We start from the raw sequence: 25,911 nt of genomic DNA, 5'->3' as shown, positions 1-25,911 counted from the left end.
GGGGATGAGGTTGAACAGCTCTTCAGAGCACTCACCATGGTACATGCGGTAAAAGGCGCTAAGCGATACAACATCTCTACGCAGTTGCAGAGGTTCAAGGCGTGATGAGGTTATTTGAAGAAAAAGTAATAACTCTAAATTCTTACTCAGTGCCTTATCAACACCATCATCCGATGATGATGAGATGATGGTGTTTCAGTTCAACTACTCAAAGCAGGAGGAAATCCTGTGGTAAAAGTGTTTGTGAAACTTTCCAACAAAGTTCTTCATGAAGCTCGAACACCAGAGCAATGGAAGAATGCCATCGTCACCATCATCCACAAAAAAGGCGACATTGCAAAACTTAGCAATTATCGGCCGATTAGCTTGCTCTCTCAGATTTAGAAACTATTTACAAAGATTTTGTCCATCTGGCTTACCAGTGAACTTGACGAAGCGCAGCCTATTGGGCAGGCTGGCTTTCGGAGCGGCTTCTCAACCGTCGACCATATCCACACGGTTAACCAGCTGATGGGGAAATGTCTCGAATTTAACCGGCCCCTTGCCATGGCCTTCATCGATTATGAGAAGGCCTTTGACAGTATCAAACATTGGGCCGTATTCCACGCTCTTCATCGCTGCCACATCGATTCCCGCTACGTGGATGTGCCCCGGGAGCTCTACCGTTCAGCCACTCTGCAGGTACGAGTTCACGATTTAACCAATCCCGTTCCAATGCGGCGAGGACTTGAGGATGTCGTAAAAACCCTTAAATTCGATAACCGCGGCAGTAACATCAATGGTGTAACACCATTAGTCTCACCTAAGATTCGCGGACGATCTCGTGTTATTTGCAAGGTTCGACGACCTCCAAAGGATGCTGGAACGACTATATGATGCTTCTTTGAGATTTAGCCAAAGGATGAATAAGTCCAAGATGAAGATTATGGCGAATCTCACCAGTCCGTCAAAACCACTGTCACGGTGGGAAATGAGAGGCTGGAGAGAGTCGATCAGTACGTCTGTCTCGGACATGTTCTGTCCTTTGGTAAAGAGCATCAGCCTAAGGAGATCTCAAAAAGAATCCAGCTGGGATGAGCTGCGTTTAGCAAGTTAGGTGACATCCTTAAATCAGGTAAGGTTCTACGGTGTCTGAAGACCCGCTTGTTTAATCAATGTCTTCTGCCCACCATGACGTATGGTGACGAGACGTGGACGTTCACACAGGAGACTGTATACAGGTTGAGAGTTGCACAGAGGGCCATGGAGCGCGCTATGCTCGGCATCAGCCTTGTAGACCGAGTTCCGAACGTTGAGATCCGACGATGGACGAAAGTCCAGGATGCTGAAACTCGGATCATGGAACTCAAATGGTAATGGTCGGGACACCTAGTTGGGCAAGGTGATAACAGGTGGAGTAAGACATCGACTCATTGGTGGCCGAGGATGGGCAAAAGATGCGTCGGGCGCCCTGTTGCAAGGTGGGTCGACGACATAGTATGCGTCACAAGGCGTCAATGGATGCGGGACCGCACGCGGGATAGCACGGGACCATGATGGATGGCACAAACTTCGAGAGGCCTATACCCAGCAGTGGGTGCAATCAGGCTGTGAATGATGATGATGCCTCATCAAGACTCAATGTCCGTAGTACATTCGTAGAGATGGCGTTGTGTATCATAGTTCTTCAACTGCCAATTAAAACAACAATGAACTCATTCCCTAAAATCCAGGGAAGTACTGCCACCTTACCTATTTCTGCCGCCAAGCAGTAATGTTAGCATAGTTAGGTTTGGAAGGGTAAGGGTGCTGGTGAAGTTACAGGCACATGGGACTTGCCAACTTACGTCTCAGGGTGACGGGCACAGTGGCAGTGCTCCTCAGATCTTTGCTTATTTAAAACTCTGAGTGGCACTGCCACTGTTATGGACAGGCGTGTAGCTTACCATCAGGCGCATGACTCGTTTGTCCCGTCACATGGTATTAAAAAGAAAAAGCAGAAGAAAATTCTAACTGTGCGTTGTTTTAAAGGGGCAAACAAATTTTTATCACAATTAAATTTACTTAATAGTCTTTGTTTTTATATATATTCCAACTTTGGTGGCAATATTCAATTCTGGTGCAATCGATAAGCGTTTTGGTGGCGTTTCTAAGTATTCGTGGCGAGAAAAAATTTTAATTGCTTATATCTCTGAAATTAATGGAAATGGTTATGTCCCGGTCACGTATATATAAATAAAATGTTTCATTTTATTGCAAACGAGTCTCGGATACTGGAAAATCTAAAAAGAAATTGCGCCACCAAAATTTACAATAAAATGCATTTGTTGATATTCACCCAAATGCGCAATATATACATAAGTTGAACATAAACTACGACTACTAACTTGCGTAAAGACGTACATACAATATTGTTATGTAACCACCGTAGCAGTGCCATGGGACAATATCGGTGTCGGAATTTCAAGCTGTTCTTACAAGTACGTTTCACGTCCGTCCAAACAACCGACGCAGTCAGGCGTAACGTTTGGTCAGTACAGCTTCACCGGCGGCAATGACATTAAACACTAAATGTGAATAATAAGAATTCACAACAAAAGTAGTATTTTTTTAACGATAATGGTACTGTCACCGGTTTCACTGCAAGAAATCGAGGCTTCCTCGTCCCGGGAAATGAAATCGACACTTTCGAGAGTATTTCAAAAGTATAAAAAAGTAAGTTTCCATACAGTCATCATACTACGATATAATTATAAATCTAAATCCGTGAGAACTGTCAAATAAATTAGTTATTGCTTGGAAGTTCAATGGAGTATATTATTTACCGTCTACGACCACTACACGTAATTCAAATTATAAAATCGAAACTTATATGGTGTTTGATATAGTTTCAGATTGAGAGGATCTGGTTTCATTACTATTGTTCTTCAATCTTCACAGACCATACTAAGCTTAAGTAGCAGTAGAGCTCCTTGTGAAAGAGTTTACCCAGGGAAGTACTGTCGCTTTACCTAGTTCTGCAATGTGAGCATTACTGCATTCCAGTTTGGAATGGTAAATTAAAGGTGCTGGTGAAATTACAGGCACATGGGACTTGTCAACTTACGTCTCGGGGTGTCGGGCGTAGTGGCAGTGCCCCTCAGTTCTTTGTTGTTTAAAGCTGTGAGTGGTACAGCAACTGTTATGTCGAGCCGTGTCGCTTACCATCATCAGGCACGACTTGTTGGTCCCGTCGCTTGGTATTATAAAAAAAGCCCTTCCAATTCCTTTTAACTAGAGTAAAAAATTCTGTAAGTAGTTTTTAAGAGGCTTGTGTTGATATTCCCGACACTAAAAACATCAGTCAGTAGGGTGCACGACAGGTCGCGACTTGCGCCAGAGCGACATAGAAGCGCGAGATATTGCTATTGGCTACGCTCTCAAAAATGCCAAAAAGTCGTCGAGAGATCATTCCCAGGATGAAAACCCTAGTAGCAACACTGTGCAGATTAGCGACTAAAACTACACAGTCGCTGTTTTGTGTCTGTGGATCTACATTGTAAATATAATGTTTGGTCCCCAGCTAATACGGCACTCAATTTCGAAAGTAGCTACTCGTTTAACATAAATCTGTAGCAAAACTATGTTATAAAGGATGAGTTAAGCGAATTCACTGACGATGTAGGAAGCGTATTATTCAATGGAAGTTAACTACTTAAAACGAACATGATGCCAGTCCAAAAATTTTGGTTAGAACACGGCTAATGTAATAATACAGGCTGTAACAATGATAATGGGAGTTAGTTGATTCCAGTAAAGGATACATAGGCGTGTAAAAGCATAATTTCAAGGTAAATAAGCGCATATTACAGAATATTATAATGATTGTATGTTAGTATTACAAAAGACAGGTGTACATTATTGATGGTATTATATATTATATATATTGGTATATTCTATAAATGATTCCTAAATTTGTTCATGGAAATCTATATATGTCTCAACAAAATTTGTTCTACCCTTGGTCAAGCTTTACATATCTCTTGCCAAATCGTGCGTCTGAAATCATATTTGGGGCCATGTGATACCGCTTCTTTTCGGGGAAGGAATCTGGTGCACTCTTGTTGTGTCTTCTTTTTTTCGAGTTATTAGGAACAAAATTTTTAATGAAAATTTAATCTCGTGTTATACCTATTCGATATTGTACCACTTTTTAAGGGATAGTAAGGACGCTTAAAACCTTCTTCTCAGTGTATATAAGGCATTTGCAATATTACCCTACCTACTTTCCTAGTGACGCAAACGACGGGGGCCAGTTTCCATCAATTCAATCATCTGATTTGTATACCTTATAAAAGATATACGTTTTGTGGCGACTAATTTCAATAAACTTTTTTTTTCATTTCTCTTATAAATTATTAAGAATTTACGGATTAGATAGCAACAATAGAGCTCCTTGTGAAAGAAATTGTCTAACGTTCTACCGCCATACACATTTCTGCCACCAAGCAGTAATGTGAGTATGATGACCGCAATTTCAATATTGAAGGTCAAAAGCGATGCCAAACGGGCGGGCGATGCGTCGTCGCAACGCGATGATTTCAACGTACTAAGTTGCTTGCGGTGGTGTGCCGTATAAACGCACTATGTGGCATGTCGTTCTGATTAATATGTAGTACAACGCAAGGTCACAAAGCAACGTCGTCGCAACCCTGACGCATCGTACCGTATATTAAGTGCTGCCAGATACCTTCCACATTCTTCTCAACTTTGAGCTTCTCGCGTCATATCTATTTAACTTTTAATACAATTTTTGTAACTTTTCAGGACGTTGAAATTGTTTAAATTCAATTATATTTGTTGTCATGAACCCTAAATAGTTTACGAACGCACCCAAATTAGACAACAAAGTAACTCAAAGATAGCGTAAACAAAATGAAATCAATCAATTACTGGTTAGAGCTTGTTTTTTCTAGTGCGTACTTACTATTTTATTTTTAGGATTTAGGCATATATGAAAATTATAAATTATAGGCCCAGGCACTTAAAATCTATAGGCATATTTTAAGTTAGAATTTTAAATTAAAAAAACGAACTTGTAAAATGTAACTTTTTCAGCAAAAATGTAAATTTTTCACGCAACGAAGTGTAATTTTCCACTCAAGGACCCTTGAAAGACTGATTGTGTGATTTGTTATTTATGATTTAATAATGGATATTGGCAGGACACAATGAAAATAAATCTGTTACTGTTGTTATGTTATTGTTATTGTCGATTAAACCATTAACCGATAAACCAAATCAAAAGCCGTTTTCAGCACTAAGTGAATTTACATAATAATAAAAAAATAATAATAATAAAAATCTTTATTGCATTTCAAAAATTATAGTACAATGAACATGGTTGGAGCCCTCTAATAAGTAAAATGTACCTGTGTCAGAGGACTCCGCTCTTCCATAAATAGAACTTCAGATACAATTTTTAAAATTACAATTAGAAATTGGTTAGTAATTTAAAAAAAAACAAATGCTTAGTTGTTAATGTTAGTTGGTACAAATGGGTACTTGTTTATTTTACTATTTAGGTTTGAATTCTCCAACTTTACCAATTACGGGTTAGAAGGAACTTATTAAAAATGTGTGTGTGTCGTATGTGAGCGTGTGTGTGTATGTGTGCATGTGTATGAGTGTATTTATGCGAGCGTGTGAGTGTGTATGTTTCAGTGTTTGCGGCTACTGATGTCCGAGTGCGTGTGCATATTGTCACGTGATGAACTTTAATAATGCTTCAGTTTGTTCATAATTAAGCGTTTTAAGATAATCAATAAGAGTATGTTTACAATTATATGAGTTTTGAGGATATATATTTAAATGCTTATTAAGTTGATTAAATAAATGAGAGGCCTGTTTTTCATTTTGTCTACTAGCGAAGGTACTATTTGTGCGATGAGATACTCTGAAAGTTCTACGCTTTTTCTGGTTATTTTCGCTGTATGGCAACTGTTTGTGAAATTTTAAGGTCGCAAGAAGGATGTATAGTTTTCTCACAGAGAGCACATCACTAATGGAGTACAAACGGTCGGTTGGGAAGCTATACTTCTTAAAATGTATTACCTTCAGCAAAGAACGTTGAGCTCTTTCAACATCAATAAAATGGGTCTTTACAGCTCCACCCCATATGGGGATACAATAGGTTATTATGGACTGCGCCAGTACAATGTACACTCTTCTAAGAAGGTACGCCGGAAGTACATGTCTTAGACTCTTGAAGATCCACGTGAGTTTTCTGATCCTACTAGAAACTGCGTCAATTTGTTGAAACCATGATAATCTTTGGTCTATAATGATGCCAAGGTATCTAGTGGATGATAGTTTTTCAATGTGTGGGCATGTACAGGGATCACGTCGTCCGGGTTCACAGCAATGAGTTTTAATTACAAAATTACTCGCTGGCTGTGAACTAATACATTTAGAAAAACATATAAAGTTTGTTTTGTCGTTGTTTAGGGTCAACAAATTATCCCTCAGCCAGCAACAGACAGTAGCAAGTCCCTTCTCGGTTACACTCTGAAGTTACATAATTTGATTTATATGTCATTTAAAGAAAAAAGAATGATATGCGCGAACGCACATTTAATAAAAAGACTTAAGAATACTCTTACATAAAAAAGGCAAAAGTCTTCATACGTATCTTACAATAGATGTCCGCCTCCTGGGACACAATGAAATATTAATAATTAAATGGGAAATTAGGATTGCAAAATATTTCAAAACCAGCTTGGTCACAGTTTAGACAAACGTTAGCCAAGTTGGGAGCACACCATTACAGGGAGGGAATTGGAGTGGAAGCATACATCGTAGGCTAATTTGAATAGGGCCGGGTCGGAGGGCCCCACTCTTGCTTGACTGAGGGTCGACAATGTCACATAAATTACTACTTTATGTGTCCGGTTAGTATCTCGGAGGAGGTAAAAGTGTGATATTTGTAGTGATATTCGCGGGGTACGGGATGGGAATACATTATTTTTTGTGTGGTGAAACGGAAAGGGACTTTATGTGGGTGCGATAAGCGAACGATTACAGAATTTTCCGGTGCAAATTGCGCGGCAAAAGAATATTTCATTTTCAACGAGGACTTGGTTAAATCATAGATTTAGTAAATGCATACTGATACTTTTATGACAGGTATCCAAAGGACTTGAACAAGGCAGCTTTGATCACGAGGTTTTTCTTCATTGTTTGTCTATGCGGAGTTATGTACCTATGTAATTTTCCAATTCTTGCTTTATCTCTATCTTTGATTATCAAGGAAATTCTCATCTTTCTTTGTTTTTTATTTTTATTTGCAATATTATAAATGAGTTGGTATCATCAAATTGAGCAGCATTTTTTAATATTCCAGTTCAGTGATCCGGAAAAATGAAATTTGTAATTTGCAAAACAACATTCCGCGGTTTGTTGTCAGCTGTATTCCAACATGCTCAACTGTATCAACTCATAATGTTGATGCCTGTACGTTAAGTACGTTTATCGAAATTTTGAATGAACTTCAATGGCTACCTTTGTCCTGAGTAAGCCAAAGGCAATTCATTCTCGAGATAAAAAATATGTATAGCAATATAGCTTTTCATATGAATATGTGGGATATATTGGCAACACAAATATCTATTATGCGGCACCGTGTATAAACTTCACACGTACTTACCACTGCCATGCCATGCCGGTGAGGGCAAAGACTAAATTTCACTAAAATGAGTAAATGCGAATTAATTACGTCAATGTGCCGTCGATTACTTGATTTGTAAACTTTTCCGCTTTTATTAAGTAAAAGTAAGCGATAATTAGTTATCTCAACTGAGTTAGCTTTGCGACAGTTGAGCCATTTTAAACCATTTATTTATTTATCACACAAAAAATGCAAAACTTTTTAATGCAAACTCGGTTTGCACAGCACTGGTTTTTAGCAAGAACATCGCTGGCAGGACCTACGCTCTCACGGTGATGTACTAAATTATTTAAACAAGTAAGCACAGAACATTTACTAAATTACCTTATGAGGACTTATAAGTCTACGCGTGTGCAGATATGAAAAGGCGTTGGAATTTTTTTTTAATCCATTTCTATAAAAATAAATAAAATAAAATAAAATTCGTTTAATTCGGGCAACAAAGACCCATAGACATTATACATCACATTACATCAGTCATTACAATACATTAAAAATCAAAGTGTAATATGCTAAATCAAATTATATATATTAAATTAAGATTATAAAAATTTTATGTCAATCGCTAATGCTAATCAAATAAATTTTATCCCTACTCAAACAAATAAGAGAAACAATACATCAAGATTATTATCTATAACAGCATTATCAGTAGGCTAAAACGGACAGTTTCAGCACTCTGTATTTTAATGCAGTGCACGTTGAGGACCAACTTTCGTCGAATATTTCACAACTTTTGTACAAGTTTGTCAAAGCTGTGGTCTACCTGTTCACGCTTTCTACGCTCGCCCGCTTTTGACTGGTTTTCAATGCGAATTATGTTGAAAATGGTTCTATATTTCGTGACATATTTTATTTTTCAATTGATGTTTCGTTGGTTGAAATATATTTGGGATGGCTGTAGCAAGTGAAAAAATCAGATACTTGCAACAAAATGTTCAAGACATACGAACGTAGACGTATTGGTTTCTTTCGCGCTGTAAGGGTAAGATGGGTGCTCATAGTGACGGTTGATTATGTTTATGGGTGCTGTTATCCCTTAATTTTTTCTCTGGTTAATTAAATTGCACCCTATATAACTATTATTGTTATTGTTACAGTGATAAAAAGCGGTATGCGGCACCAGACCACGTCGTCGTTTAGTCGCGTGGGCCCTACGGTGTCGCTGCGGGACGCCGAGCCGGATTTTGCGGGGCCCATCCAGAACGTCACTGTGGCCCTCGGCAGGGAGGCTGTTCTTACTTGTTCTGTCACTGACTTGGGAGATTATAAGGTAACTCATTTTATTCAATTTACTTTCGTTTAATGTACTTTATGTCAACCAAAGGATCATGGATATGGAACATAATAAAAGAAATAAATTCTCAACATGCGTATTCTGAATATGCTATTATATTTTTCACCTCATAATCTTTTTACACGAGAACAAAAGTTGCAATTTCCGCAGCTTGTGTGTGTTCATGAGTTTCCTCCGCAGATCTAAACTATTTAACCAATTTTGAATATTATATGACATGAAGGTAGCGGGATCACCGTTGTGGCGATCCTTCGGGGAGGCGTGTCCAGGAGCTGAAATGATAATGACAATGTCACATCGTTGAATTTGTTTCGACAATCTCAATTTCATATGCTAGGGTTTTTTTCTGTGGATGTAACGTGACTGCAGTCCTCCAGAATAACAAATCGCAGCCAAGAGCACACAGGGGGCCTACTAGGAGCTTATTAGCAGCCAGACAAGCTCCATGCAATTCACTTCATGTGGTAAAACTGAATTTCTTAAATTCGTATCAAGACATACACAAAATTGAACGGGAATGGCATGGCAGGATGATGACTTTTCCTTTTTAAACGTTAATTATTGTTTCTGGCTGGCTGGCTGACATCGAACAAGAGCGAGATAGAACTACATACTAAATCATATGAAAGAAATAGACAGTATGTACTATCCCGGGAGCGTTCAAGCTCTATTAATCGATTGTGTTCAAAATGAGAATAATTATATTTTTTTATTAATTTTATTATTTATTATACTTATTACGTTGTTTTGTAATATCGGCAACTTTTCAATCATACTTTACATGATATATGTAATTTTTAACAAAATTACATGTCATGTCTAGTCATAATCATTGAAATTAATAAGGCGAATTTGTAATTTGATAACATAATTAGAACGTATCTTGTATACGTACATTTTCATTGATTGCAATAAAGTACAATTTGGTACTATTCAAAAGTTATTTTACGATTTTCGGTCAACAACATTATTAAAATTTCGTATAAAAATTGCAATAACATTGATGCCAATACATTTATCAACAATACTTTAAAAATTGGGAACTCGAACTAAAATTTTCAAAAAATGCTCAATAATTAATTGTATTTATTTATTGATAATTGGCTATATAGCCTATAAAGATAGCACATAATTATGAAACTGAAAATATAATAAAGCTTAAACGAAATTTCTTAAAAATGTAATAAAATCTAAAAAAGTTTGTCACGGAGTCACTTTTTTTGAATTGCTTATTTTTCGTGTCATGATACGATTTTGCTTACGGATTTCGAATGGGGAAAGTAAACTGCATGGACAGTGAATTGTTTTCGTTAGGTCTACGAATTTGAATTTGTCAGGCAATCCAACTTACAGGCTTAAAAAGGATTGCTCTAAGAGCTCATGGTAGGCCCCCAGAACTGTTTCTGGAACATTAGAATTTACCTGAGTCGAAGAAAAATTTAAAGCTTTTCTCTCGTTTTGTGCTTCTGAAATCAAAGCAAGCGATAATATCTATCGGTTTTAGTATATTTTGATCAAAATACATTTACAATATTGCTTACATGATCTCAAATAAAAGAGATATATTATTGCGAAGAAGCTGGAGTAATATAAGGGCTTGTATCATTTATACAGACTACATAATGTGTAGGGTTGCCGTGGGCTGATGGTGAAAAACCGAATACTTAAAATGAAGCGAATATGTATTATTGATTGTGGACCAACATTTTGCCGATTTGTTTTGTGTAGACATTTCTTACTTTAGTTTATCCTTTAAGATAAGAGGTAGAAATAGGAGAGTTATTGTCAATCGCAGCGAGTGGAGATCCGTGGGCTCTAATTGACCTATTGACAGATCGAAGCAGTGTTCTACGTAGGCATGAGTACATAGGCGTCGCACAGCTATGCGACACGGAGGAAAAGTGCTCTGAATATTGTAATGGGAAAGTATATAAAGCTGCATTCAAACTTTAAAAATTAAATGTAAAATTTCATGGTGTTCCATTAATGTAAGATACGTGTGGCGTACTATAAGTTTCCGGAATGAATAAGAAAAAAATACTATAAATTGTCAGAAATGAATTTATTGTTTCACAAAATTATTCTCTGTTAGCGTTAATGCACTTTTTCATACGAATGAATCAATTTTGAAAACATTTATGCCACTCCTCCGTGACAATCTCTGAAACATGTTTTTCATACTCTTCGACAGCCTCTTCAGGTGATGAAAATCGTTGATCGCGTAACTGGTTCTTAATTTTTGGAAATAAATAAAAGTCACAAGGTTGGCACCTTGGTCGGGACTGTACCTGGGATGGCTTATAAGTCAACGTTGTTCACCTTCAAAAATTCATTTGTCTGTCTGGCCGTGTGAGAACTGGCACGATGATACGGCGTTTACGGTTATTTTTACGGAGTTTGTCAATAACTTCCGGCAAACAAATGGTCGTGTATCAATCACTATTTACAGCACAACTATTCTCCAAAGCAGCAGTAGCCACGTGTCCAGTTTTATTAAAAAAAGATGCAACCATCCGCTTAGCGCCACTTTGGTTGGTTTTTTTTTTTTGGTCTACTCATCTCGAAACACCCATACGCTCGATTGCTGATTTGTTTTGGGATTATAACTATAAATCCATATTTCGCCACCTGTTATTATGCCCCACACCAAATTTGACGCCCCTTCGTTGAATGTGGTAAGCATGGCATTGCACCAAGTGACGCGATCCGTTTTTTGAGCCTCAGTCAAATTGTGTGTGAGAGCACAGCTTTTCACACCCAAATATTTGTGTAGTATTGATTGTATTTGACTCATGCCAAGGCCTAAAGATACCCGAATCTCATGAAGGGTATGTCACAGTCAGATGATACAAACTGTATTCTACAGCCAAAGAGTTCCATTTTCAAATGTTGTAATTATTTTTTAAATATTGTTTATGTAAGGGGCCAGTTCCGGAAACTTAGTGCGCTCGACGCTCGATGTACTATGTTACTTTAAAGAATTAATATTTGATACACCGTCGATACATCCCTTTCGATCGGCATCATTAGAATTTACAGCCTTCTTTTTTTTCGCATTTTGTAGGTTCGATTCCCAGATGAGGCAAGCAACTTTAAAAATCTTTGAATGCTGTATTATTGTATGTAATTACTTTTGAAATAAAATAATGTGTCCATTAAGCAAAATATCCTATCTACAATATTTAATGTACTGTCCCTATATTGCACCCGCAATAACAAAGTAACGAAGATTTAAAACTAACAATATTGAAAACAGACAATAAACTTACGAAATAAAACTAATACTTATGTCGTTTATCACATCAAATACAATTTTTTCATATCTGGCACCAACTGAATAGCATACAAGATTGGTGCCATGTTCGCTTTTTTATTTATTTTGTCAGTTTCCCTAAAACTACTTTTCACATCTCTTTATTTCAGTCTCTTTATTACTGAGGTTGCGGCGTAAGCCCGCCCAGATTTGATTGTATCGTTACAGCCAGACATCCTAAACTAACGTCGTTTTTTTTACTTTAACTGTTCAAAAAAGCTATAGTCTTGAAGTAGAAAGTACATAATAAAACGGTAGGATTGAATGCAATATGACGACCAAGCGAGGCGCATTGCAATATTGTTGAGCATTAGAGGACCTCCTCTCCGCATTCGTTTGTAAAGTACTTTCCAGTTTATTGACCTGAAGTCAACAGGAAGGCAATAAATTTTAACAAACTATATGTTTAATATGTATTTGAATGTTAGTAGTCATCTGATAGATTTTCGTCAAAGAGGTGTCATATTTATGTTTTTCACCTCTTAAATATGACACATTATTCTTAACCACCTTCACAATTATACGTCTCACGGCTACGATAGGGTTTAGGACGTAGTTCGCTACGCCAGCTCAACATTGATTGCGCACTTCTCGCGATTTCCAAGAGTTGTACCTTCTTTGATATGCAGGTTTCATTACCTTTACAGTTTTGCTACTAAATATTATAACAAATATATGTAACTTTAAATTGATGTCCTAACTACATACACAGATATTCGAAACGATCATCTTCCCATCGAAAAACAACCGTTCTCCCATTGAGTTATCACCGGTTGTATCGTAAAATATTGTCTCTATTTTAGCTATACAACAATGATCATTGAAAAAATTTCATTATTATTATATTCATTACAAATAGCAGCAGCGGATCAAAAATTTCGAAAATTTGCCCTTATTTTTAAAATCACCACATGAAAATTTTAATAAATATGGTGTATTGCTCATTCAAAAACAACGAGGCTATAGAAAAAACAGATACGCTATGAAATAATGTAATAGATTCATCAAAAAGTTGTCAACGTTATAAAGTAATTAAAAGCTTTATTAAACCAAACCATATTTTAAGTTTCACGTTAGCATTTTTATAAAACTATAAAAAAGCAATTTTCCTGTCACTACCATAAACTTGTGTTTTATATTCTCCGGGATAATGAGGTACTTGAGAGCTGTAGTAAAGTTGATAATGCTTCGCCTTGTTGAACCCTAGTTTATGGGGAGGCTAAATTGGGATCATCCACGTAATATTTATACTCGTAAAATGTATTTTGGAAGTTAGATAGACTTTGAACAAGATACTTGCGGCACTTATTAGACCATGCGCAGTAACAAGCCACTGCAAATATAATTAAAAGTACGAAACAAGCTCATTACGAGGCTTGTAAGAAGTTTTCTTGAGTTATTTTTTTGTACCGATGTGGTGATTATGGAATCCTTCTTTTTGGAAAGTTTATGTCCGACGTTTAAAGTGATGTACGACGCGTATCTCTACGGTCTTGGATTAAAAAACCAAAGTGCCAACATTATCTAGACGTTTTATCAAAGGAACTCGAGGAAGATTAATATCATAGATTAAAAAAGACATTTATTTAGTAACCTGATATTCAGGACTTGTCGCGAACCGGCACAGATAGGATCTGTATCGTTCTGAGAAAAGTATAAGGAAAAATTCGTAAATGGTAAACCGTACCATAAGTGACTGTACGTACATAATCTTTAAAATGTATAATTACGGGAAATTTACACACTATTACTCGTATGTATAATGTAAGTACTTGGCACACAAATTTAAGAACGTCACCTTTCTGTTTATGTTCTCTGTTACGGTCTCCGAGCCGGTTGTACCCTCGTGTGGTGGTGTGAGTTTGTTGCTTGATTGGACACGACGCCATGTTCAAAAGACTTTTATTTTATAAAAAAAGAATAAAAAAAATTATGTATATCGGTTTGCCCCTTTTACTAGAGTTTCAGAAAAGCACATTTAGGTAACCTTCAATATTGTACTCTGGCATCTGTTCAGCGACTTGACATGATTCATTTCAACCTATTATTCACGATATGACAACAAAAGTGAAAAAACACTCCCGAAACCCACAACACTAGAAGGTAGTGAGGAAAGAAAAACACTTGAAATTAATGATCTTCGAAACCGAAACTTTTCCAAACATATATCTGTCGGATTTACTCTTTTCATGTGTTTTTTGTCCGACTTGAGAGTGGTTCGTAAATAACCCTCGTTTATTGAGGATCCATTTAGTGTCCTGGCCCATGACAAACGAGCACGGCTTCTTTTAGAGACGATCGATCACTCTCTAATGACATTTAAACAGTGTCTTTCCTATGATCCCGATGACTTGCCGAACGGTACCGAATAGGCCCTTAAAATGGTCGAAAGTGCAATCTCTTCGCCTTCTATATCTATAGATTTTCCTTCATGCCTGTCTATTCGAGTTTCGTTAAAAAAAAATTATTATATTATTTAGAAAATTATAATACCCAGAAATTGAGAAAGAAGACGATGCCAATCGTTTAATGTTCTAATAAAATATATCTTGCGCTTTTTTATTTTAAACGATTGGCGTCGTCTTCTTTCTCAATTTCTAAGTATTATAATCATCTGTTAGCTTATTATATAATAAGCTTTCATTTCACTCACACGTTTATATTTATGAATGTAATTTACGATTTTGATAAAAATTTCTTATTTACATAATATTTCCGTCGAAATTGTAAATTACGTGAATTCGTGGTGTAAAAGGAATGATATCGAAAATGCTTATTTTCTAGAAACAACATTCGAATTGGAGATGTGTCCTTATAAGGTAAAAATAAATCTCCAGGCAGGTAAAAAAGTTTACACGTGTCAGGAAATATTAAAGGGCAGATATTACATTAAATGATTATTAAGTTGTGACGCTTCACGACAAATACATTTCTCGCGATAAAAATAAATTTGACAAGGAAAATTCCCACCTTAATACGACGGCCATGGTTATTAAATTAAATTGTATTGTCAACAAATGTCAGCTATACAGAGAGTGTAAAAAAGTGAAGTCGGATTTTGGGATATGAGTGTCCATGACTACTGAACAAATTTGAACGGAAATTGATTGTTTATTCGAAAAAGGTTGGAGAGGCAAAACAATTTTGTAGTCCGTCATATATTCATATATTATTCCTACACATAAATTCGTGTTTCTGTCTCGAGTTGTTCTTCCCGAAATATGATTACCTACTGTTGTAAATAATGTGTTCCGTGTAACGAGTTCTTCAGTTTTCTCTACAAATTGGATGTGAAACTATTTTTTCAGATCTAAAATGATTGTTTTTTTTTAAACAAACTAACGTTCAAGTTCTTTACAAATCCCATGGTCACGGCTGACTGAAACATGCGTTGTGTATGTTTCAATATGTAAAATAGCAACTTTTATTTATTATTCGAAACAGTGACAATACTGTGATCAAAATTATATGGTATCAAACTAACTAAACCTACAACACGCAGACCGGGACTAAATAAGAAAAAATCGTTCTCTACATTGCTGTTCCAACAGGGAATTGAACTTGAAGCCTTTGCATATGAAAAGTTTAGGAACAACCATCAGTCCATCTCACGTGCACCATAAATACAGGAATACGTTTTACTATCCTAAGCAATTTGTGTCTGCAATATTCAGACGCCATTGTAACTTCGAAACACATTTTAACAACATGGTATTCGTAAGAAAAACACGAAACTAGAAAACTTTCTCCTTCATTTTTGTTTTTTTATCACCATTTTCGTTTGCTCGTGTTAGTGAACTAGTTTTACTCCTGGGGGCTTCGTCGTGCAAGGCCGCATTCAACTTATGACAAACTGGAATAAAGCGAAATAACATCGAATCTTTTCGGCATCGACAGAGATGAATGTTGGCACAATTTCGCGCCTAGCTTCGTTCCAAACGTTCATTCTTTATCGATAGCAGCAGGTACCGATCTGTAAGTGCTTCTCTTGTAACATATCTAAAAAGTATACTTTAGTACCTTCATGACTTCTTACAGTGTCGTATATTAACTTTATTATCAACACTATGTTACTTTCTTTAATATTTGCATTAAATTTGATATTGTGAACTTCATTTCTAGCTTTTTTAGCTGAAGAAGAAATCATTATATTACAAAGTTGAATTATTTTAAATTAAATAACACAAACTGCGATGCCCTGCAGGGCTTTACGTTATGTTAAGAACTATTACATCAGTTACAATGACTAAGTGAATATGAATATTGAATATCACCTGAATACTTTTTAGCGAGTAATGTAGTAATTATACAAAAAGCAATATTTTACTTTTATTTCTGAAGGTTTTCGTATTATTTACTGCTGTTCCTTCTTATAGTAGTGTTGTTAATAATAGTTTTGCAGGCGCTTAGACTAAGCCAACAATGGTTTCTGGATTTATTTATTTATTTATTTAAACTTTATTGTATAACACACTGAAGTTCAAATGGCGGACTCAATACCATAAGGCATTCTCTACCGGTCGACCATTGGATCAAACAGAAAAAACACAATAGGTTGGTGCTACACTTAGATTCGTATTCTGGAACTCTACTCAATGCTCAAGTCAATATCTGAGTATGATTTCAAGCACTGGAAATACGACACTAATGGCAGGGACTTGAGTATGACGTCAAGTGCTTTAAACCATACTCAAATCCTGACTTGAGCATTGAGTAGAGTTCTAGAATACGACCCTTAAACAAGAAGAACAATAATAATATGCTGGAAAGCTAATCGATAATTTGTATGGTATATATAAATAACATAATATAAACATACTTATTACACAAACATAATGAACTTACATATATATTATAATAATAAATAATATAATACATATACCCAAAGCAACATTATACAGAGTCTTGATTTTGACACTTATCAAACAGATGCTTGCGCAACATGCGCTTCAAAGATAATTTGGTCTGAGCTTGTCTTATATAGGAGCGGGAGCTTTCTAAGACTTTAGAAAAAAAAGGAAGAATTGAGATGGGACGGTAATGCTTGAGTAGACTGGTGTTAGTAATTTTTGGAAGAGGGATTACATGAGCATTTCGTCACAGAGAAGGGAAAGCCCCAGTCATCATCGAGAAATTAACTACGTGCGTGATAATACGGAGTACACATTCTAAAATACACATTACCATAACTCTACATACGTCGTCGCCCCCAACAGCATTAGATTTGATTGACAAAACCACTTTCCCGATCTCTTCTTCAGTTACTGAGGTGAAAATAAAAACAGAATTTGAAATTTTGGGCAGTTCTCTTATAAACGCAATACTTTGTTGTTTGGTGTTGGTGCCTAAAGTTGCAGTTTTGGCAAAATGAGTATTTAGCTCATTTAAGGAGAAGGAAGAAGTTATACTGTACGAACTTTGCGGTTTCCCTACACCAATGGATTTTAGGAATTTCCAGGTGTTAATGGGGGATGAATGTAAAATATTCTCATAAATATGTTTACGTTTGGCTGCTCTTGCCATTTGATTACACCTATTTCTTGCAGCTTTAAAACAGAGCCTATTTTCTTCACATCGGTCGCGCTTGTATTAATAATATATTGCGGAGTAATATGAAATCAGGAAGACTGAGAGAAGTAGAAGCAAGGGTTGATTTAAGCCAGGATTCTGAAATGAGAATAGCATGAATATTAGAAGAAGAGAAAGTATCAAGCAGGTCGTTATCGTGGCTAGGGATGCTTTGGGCATTTACATGACAAACGTTCAGAAGATTCGTGAAGTTTTGGAATTCGCACGTTAATGAATCGCCAAGGGTATCAGTACTCAGAAATTCAGATTTTGCACTGTCAAGAGAAAGAAAAGACGAAAGCGAGTTGCAAGCTGAATAAAAAGAGTCATCATCTGACATTATGTGTTGCGTAGGTACAAATAGTGGTATAATCAATAAATATGAATTGTAAAAAAATAATATAAAATATAATAAAATAAAATAAAATAATATATCTGTATAAAAAAAACAGAAATTTCGAAGTATAGGTTCTGTGTAACCCACCAGTCGACCGTAGAATTAAAAAGTATAAAACTTATGTAAAACAAAAAACAGTTACATTGGATGTCGGCCCTCCGCCAGTAAGCAAAAAAAAAATCCAGGAATAATTTCTGAACGCTAGCGACCTACTACCAGCTGTCTAAATAAAAAAGTGATCAAAAACAAAAATAATCAAATTTTTACAGAGTGCCTAGTCTACCTTATTTAGTTTTACTGGATTATCTTTGCAAGCTATATTTTATTACAATTATTATATTAATTACTAGTTTAATTCACTATTACAAATGTAAATTCAATTTGTAGGTACTAAGAAATGCGAACGAATTATAATCAGTTAATTCATAATCGTTTAGCTGTCATTTGATAGTAAATATTCGAAACTGCCCAAAATATTCATAATGGTGAAAATAATTGTACAAAGTCCGCGTTCATAATGTCATTAATAATTGAAAATAGTAATAAACAAGTAACATAAACGCATTAACGATGAAAAGAGGTAGACCAAAAGCATTACCGTTAGAAGAACAAAAAAGTGTGATTTTTGAGTTAGAAAAGTATTTTTTAGACATAAATGTCCTTCCTTCATCCTGTGATCCAGTGCTTAGAAATCTTAGTGAACTTTTACAATATAAGGCGTCAAAAACGGTATATATCAGTCAATTATTAAAAATTACGCGTTCTTTTTCGAGCGACCTGACTTTAAATCTCAAGAGGAAAACAGAATGAAGTGCTTAACGTCTTAACCCCAAATGTGTCTTCCACAGTAAAAAGGCTTGAATTTTATATAGACTATATCTATATCAGAAAATAAAGCCAAGCCAGACGTAAAGTGCTTCAGACAAAATAGAGACTAATTATCAGATTTCAGAACAAAAATTCTTTTGCCAAAACATCGGTGGGCCTGTTTATTTAGAGAAGAAATTTAAAAAAATTATTATATTCAAAAGGAGTAACACATTACATGTACTAGAGCTCGTAAGCAGTGTTAAGCGGAAATTAAAGTAATTATCAAGTAACCCACGAATAAAATTTAACCTTTTTCTGGCAACTTATATTGTAACAGTTCACTGAGATTTCTGAACACTGGATCACAGGGTGAAGGAAGGTTATTTATATCGGAAAAATAGTACATAACCCCAAAGAAAAAATCAAGGGGCGTCAGATCAGGACCGCGCGGTGGCCATTTGATAGGACCATGTGTTCGAATTAATTTCTTTCCACACTTGAGAAAATTTTGATTAAAAATCGTCTTAAAAGTGACAATTCTCTATTAACAAAACAAAACAAAGCTGTTCCAAATTTAAAAAATAGTGATATGATTATAGTTGTAGTATTTACACTTACGTGGTACGGAGCAAGTGTTCAAAATGTCCACCGTTTTCCCCAAAGCGTAGTCTAGCACGGCATAATCACAGTATAAAATGCTGAGATAATACTCTCACGCAACACTTCGACACTGTTCACTTCCTCCGCGTAAACTCCGATTTCAATAGCTTGCCTCACACTGTCACCACTTATTGCGTTAAGTCGCACCATCTCAGTCAATTCGACGTTAGAATAAATATCTATTTTGCGGCGATCGGGCGAGCGGAAGTACAAATAATTTACGTGTCTTCATTAGATCAAGGTCGCGCGTGCACTGTTTGAAGTTGCAAACAACAATTTCGCGTATGCGCCCGCGCACCCACCCCCGAACTGTGCTTTGTTTTTCGCCGCCGTGCCGCCACCCGCCGCTCGACGGAGCAATAATAGTGATGTGCATAGATTTCGATAACTAATGTTGTTCACAAGTGGTATTCGATAAAAAAAAATTAAAAAAATATTTTTTGTAAAATTTAAGTTCATTAATTTATTATTTATTTGGGTTCAGAATCAGGAATATAACGCACTCTATAAGTATGTCCCACTTTCAAATATACAGCCTTTATAACCGCACCTTTTTGCTGGACAAAGATTCTAATAAAACATAAATAATATACATCTTCCTGGCGGTATTCAGTATCATCAAATAACCCTTGCGGACGCATATCGTGTGGTATAACTGTCTCCTTGTCATACACTACTATCCTACTATATAATTCTGACTAGAGTGGGTCTGCGAACTCTCATATGCTGCAGTTATAGCGTGGTCGAATAGGCGTATAAAGGTCGAACGGAATTTTCTTCGCTTCCATCCCAATATAAATTTGTATTCCTTAAGTACCAGATATTATTAGTACGTCGAATTTTTATACTGCTCTCATTTCTCAATGCTCACTAGCTTATGAAATATAAGTTTTTTCCAGCCAATAAGGCATTTTGCTTACCACATACAGAGAAAGCTTTCTGTTTTTTGGAAGATTATTTATAAAACAATATAAATAAATAAAAAATTGTTTCCCATTATGCCCGTACGATTGTGAACTGGCAAATTGCATTTAAGATAAATGTGAAAATCTAATAAAAGTCTTTCAAAAGCGAATACATTACTACATTCATGTGAACACGTGAATAAAAATTTGTAATAGTATAATTTAATTGTTCTAAATTGGGTCTTTTCTGGGTGTTTTTGATAGTGCCCTAGAATGAACTATTTTCCTGTGGTGCTCTTTTACAGGGAATTTCCTTATTTGAGGCCAGGTAATTGGTGTTCTCTCATTATTAATGATTTCTTATTGTTGACGATAACACACACGGTTAAGTATACTGATATTTTTATATTCACCCCAATTCACATACAGACAATAGATACACAAACACATACACGCCTCATTACTGCATTGTTTACATATCATAGTACAGGGTGGTGACTTTATATGTAAATTGCATCAGGCGTTTGATATTAAGTTTATTTTTATAAGTTCTTCTTTTTATATGAGTGAATAAATATTATTATCACCATGATCATATCAACCTTATAGACGACGACGACGACCGGTACTTTCATCGCCCTGCCCTAAAACTGCAAAGGTCTTCATTGACCCGAAAACAAACGAATCGTATTCTTCCGGTTGCCCCATCTCCCAACCCGCTATCCATGAAAGAGTTACTGAAAGGTCAGTTGACATATCTGAATATTTTCGGTTTATTGCGCGGCTATCAACTATTTATGGCTTTTATATGTTTCGTACCTTGTAAAGCAATTTAATAAATGACGGACTGAATAAAATATAGCCTTCAACAACGCTTTTCTCACATTTCTAAATAACTTACATACTCCAAGTATAAATGTAATACGTAGTAATTAAAAGTTACTATTACGCTTATAACCAAACAGAACAAATGCGAAACGATGTGGTCAGAGAGGTGAGTGCGTTGTATTGTGTAAGATGCTGTTGTAGTGGACAGGATAGAAAAGGGAATGCTTTAATGGTTTGGTCATCAAGAAAGGATTTATGTTAATAGATTGACGGCACGAATTCATGGAGCGAATGTGGATGGCAACGTTGGGAGAGGTAGATCTCGGAGTACATATCTTGATCAGATTGTGATGTCATTCAAAAAGGTATAGTTAAAAGTACCACGAATAAAGGGGCATGAATGACGGGGCAACCACAAGTGGAGAAGGAGAAGGAGGTTTGTCAGGAACATAGTGAGGGAGGTTCGTGGTACCTGTCTACACCAGTGGGAGACTGGCGTGATAGTATGGATGTATATAACTAACTGTAGACGATATTTGTGCGTGTAAAGGGAGTGAACAATGGCGTAGACGGAAGAGGAAAATATACTGCGTGTATCTAGTTGCTGGGATAAAGGCAGGAAAGATGACGACGTTATTAAAACTTTAGTCGAGAAATTAAATTAAAAAATTTTAACAGAATTTATGTGTCTATTACGAAGAAATGTCAAGTAAAATCTATCACTGATTAATCATTGAAACTAAAATGGACATAATAATTCTGATATTAATATCACAAATGCAATCTATTCGTACTTATAAACGGCTCGAATAAATATTTACAATTTTTACAATTTTTATTTACAAGTTTCCAAACATAATATGTGTCACATCCAACTATTTAACAACAAAACTTTTCATAAAATGTTCACAGAAGTGTGACTGAATCGCGTCTCGTTATTGCAGAGCCGTCATGCGCAATCTCAACTGACGAAAACTCTTGAGAGTACAGCACAACTCACAGGTTTCTAGAACAGTAAACTGAGAATTAGGACGAGATGTATTTTCCTAAATGAGCGTGCAAATTCCGACGCCTGCTTCAATTTGTTCCTAATCCGGCGGGTCCTTGTTAGAGATGAGGCCGACTATATTACATATAATTTATGTACCTGAGATATTTTTAATGACAACTCGGATTTGTATTATGTTCTACCTGATGGTAAGTGTGCGCCGCGATTATGATAGTCCTTACCTATCAATTCAGGACACAACAGCTTTCATCTTCATAGTACAAATATGGGCGTCGAGACTTTCTGCGCAGGTAGAGAAATCAAGCTTGACAAGCTATTGTATACGCTGTACCTGGTACAAAAATATGTAAAAATCACTATTGTTTACTGAAATCAGATTGTACATTGGAGTATGTTTATCGTTCACAAAGGGTATTCACGCTAAGTGTGCATTGTATACCTAATAGCAATTTCACTGAGATTAGTTTGAATTTTGTATTGCACTCTTAACTGGAATTGACTGTCACATTATACCGTTCGTTATAACAAGTCCCATTGTCCCCTCTCTAGCGTATAGCGAAATCGGCCAAGCGTCAGAAGCATTTGCATTGGACCGGGAGTTATCTCATTACGTTTCGATTCCTTACGAACTCCCCCAGACGTCTTGTTTGTAATCTGAGCTGACAAAATCACTACTCTTACGTAATTTATTCTGACATTCCTGTGCCTGTTCTGACGTTATTAGCAGTTGAAATCAAGGCACCTTGGAGTCAGTTGTCGGTGTACCTCCCTGGTAATTGTAACGACTGATTTTGAAACTACTCTAGAAAAAGTATGAATAATGAAAATTGCTTGTTAATATTATTATTCTGCATTTTTCTATAAAAATGCCTGGTCTATACCAATGTCTGATAAGAGATTTCAGCTATATGTTTTTTTTCTGTTTCTCTAATATATTAAACGATTGGCTACGAACACCGTTAGCTTTTTAAACCGTATTACGCACAAGTACGCATTCACACACCAAATTCAAATGGTTTAAGTTACCTCGTAACCTTGTAATCAAGAATCTTGTTTTCAAAAAAATTTAAAACTTAAGGAAACAACAAATTTAATAATCTCAAAGTTGCAATGAAGCTCTGTCATGAAAGAGCGCAGTCCCCTGATACAGGTATGTTCTAGTTACTAAAGGATTCCCGGATCCTTTGGACTTTGACCGTTCTTATCGCAAGGGAAATAGAGTAAACCTTGCTTGCGTCAGGCTTGACGTTTTCCTAGCCCTGTACGTAGATTTTTGAGCTTTTTATCATATATTTTACTTAAAAACTTTTTAGCATCATTAGTATCGTAATGAAATCAATAAATTAATAAATATATGTTCTGAAGATTGAGAATATACCAGTGAAAGTGAAAGCGCCTACAGAACTTAAGAAAAACCTTCATTCCAACTTCTTTTTTATGACCTTATCATATATAAATTAAGACTACAAAATACGTTCAATGGCATACGAACAACTACCTTACCTGTTTCAGCCGCCAAGTAGTCAGCATTATTCTGTTCCGGTTTTGAAGGGTAAGGGTGCTGGCGAAATTACAGGCACATGTGACTGGTCGACTTATGTCTCAGGGTGACGGGCGCAGTCGCAGTGTCCCTCAGATCTTTGCGATTTAAAGTTGTGAGGTACACTGCAACTGTTATGGACCAGCGCTTAGCTTACCGCCAGGCGCACGACTTCTTCGTCCCGTTACTTGATATTGTAAAAAAATGTAAGTGTCCATGATACAGCCATGTAAATAGATTCCATATTACTATAGATAATAATATTATTAATAATATTGACAATATTAATTAATATTAATATGTATCAATATTAATCGGGCGCAGTGGCAATGCGCCTCAGATCTTTGCGATTTATTCACATAACTTGATACTATAAAAAAAGAATAAAAGAACAGGATGCTGCTGATTTTAATCGTCCTGAGGCACGTAACCTACATGTGTTGTCATGTGTATTCGCCTTGCATGTCAACGTAAGCGAGATCGTCTCAATGGGTCTATGGTTATTTTTAGTTCCTGTTGGTCTTTTTGGTTCCTGTTTTTGACATTAAGCGACGGAATGAATGAGTCTTGGGCCTTGGGCGTGGTGGCGTCACTATCAGCGACACGCCAATTTATATCAGTTGCAGTGCCCCACGCAACTTTGAATCGCAAAGAACGGAACGGAACGGACTGCCACGGCGCAGGGCGCAGTGGGTCTCGATGTCGCCCTAAGTTGATAAGTTCCATGTGCTTTTAGTTTCACCAGCACTCTTGCCCTTCAAAACGCAGATGCTCACATTACTATTTGGCGGTAGAAACAGGTAAGGTGGCAGTACTTCCCAAGACCAACTCTTTCACAAGGAGAACTACCGCTACTTCTGGTTAACATTTACAAGCTATTTTTTATAACTCTCATATCACATTTTTTTTTATCAGTGGGACAGGATACTTAAAAATTTGTATTAATTATCAATTGCTTTGAATCATGTGTAAAATCATAAATATGGTCTATATAGTAACGTATACATAAATAAAACACATAAAGCATTGTTTTAATTTTTATATGTTTTTCTCTTTAATTTCGCCAAATCAGATTCGGAACAGGCTGTTCGCCCTTGAATTTTACTCTTCAATTTTACTCTCACCAGAACTTATTAAGATGTCGTATAATTCTTTTCTTGATAGCGATACAGTGATACAATTAGGTTCTGGAACCAAGAGAAGTCGTACGTCATTAAAATTCATATAAATAAGAAAACATTATTTTATTAGGTAAATATCAAAAACCCTATTTCTTGCCGAAATTGCAAAATGTCGCAAAAAATCCCACGTGCTAAAGTTGCCCAATAATAAAACTATTCAATCATATAAACAAAAGTACACGATATGCCTGGATACACAACTAAAATTTCACAAGTTTCTGAGAAATGAAAAAAATTCACGAAAGATTACAATGTTCATTTCTTAGATTTATGATTCATCGTATGTACTCAATTTTAGATAATAAATAGAAAAATATAGCACATACCTGCAGCTGACGTCTCCATGTCAAAAAAAGTGAAATTTGAAACTATTTTTGAGATTAATAAAAAAGATCGAATTGACGAGTGACAGTCGTGCTCTCTCCACGATGCTCTTTTTGCGACTGAGGGGAGAGAGACGGGGGATGTTATCGGCTACGGGACTTACCGTGTCTGACGGGTAGAGGTGGGTGTTTAAACGAAAAGCACTTAAGAAAGTCTGCTTTTTAAAATAGGCGCAGGAGCACGCTTTTCATTTTAAGCGTAAGCGTTGGTCACCGGTCAGTTCTATAGGTACTCAACAATTTCATTTTTTACAACGTGCCTCAATTTCAAGTAGCGCCATCTATGTTTTCTAAACAAATTAATTCAACATAACGTTGTAAGCTTTTTTAAACATG

At 36.1% G+C, this 25,911-nt stretch overlaps 1 protein-coding gene across 1 annotated transcript in view; it reads left to right on the top strand.

Moving 5' to 3' along the window:
• The window catches only part of LOC113234711 (lachesin-like), a 78,335-nt gene that overhangs the window by 27,760 nt on the left and 24,664 nt on the right, over positions 1-25,911 (top strand). The window contains exon 2 of the mRNA XM_026470157.1: positions 8,785-8,957. Coding sequence (XP_026325942.1) covers positions 8,785-8,957 — 173 coding nt within the window. The remainder of the gene's footprint in view (positions 1-8,784; positions 8,958-25,911) is intronic.

This window comes from Hyposmocoma kahamanoa, unplaced genomic scaffold (genome assembly GCF_003589595.1).
Source record: "Hyposmocoma kahamanoa isolate Upper Pololo Valley unplaced genomic scaffold, ASM358959v1 86, whole genome shotgun sequence".
NCBI lineage: Eukaryota > Metazoa > Arthropoda > Insecta > Lepidoptera > Cosmopterigidae > Hyposmocoma > Hyposmocoma kahamanoa.
Note: the sequence above shows the minus strand (reverse complement) of the source record. Positions and strands in the feature narration are given on the sequence as shown.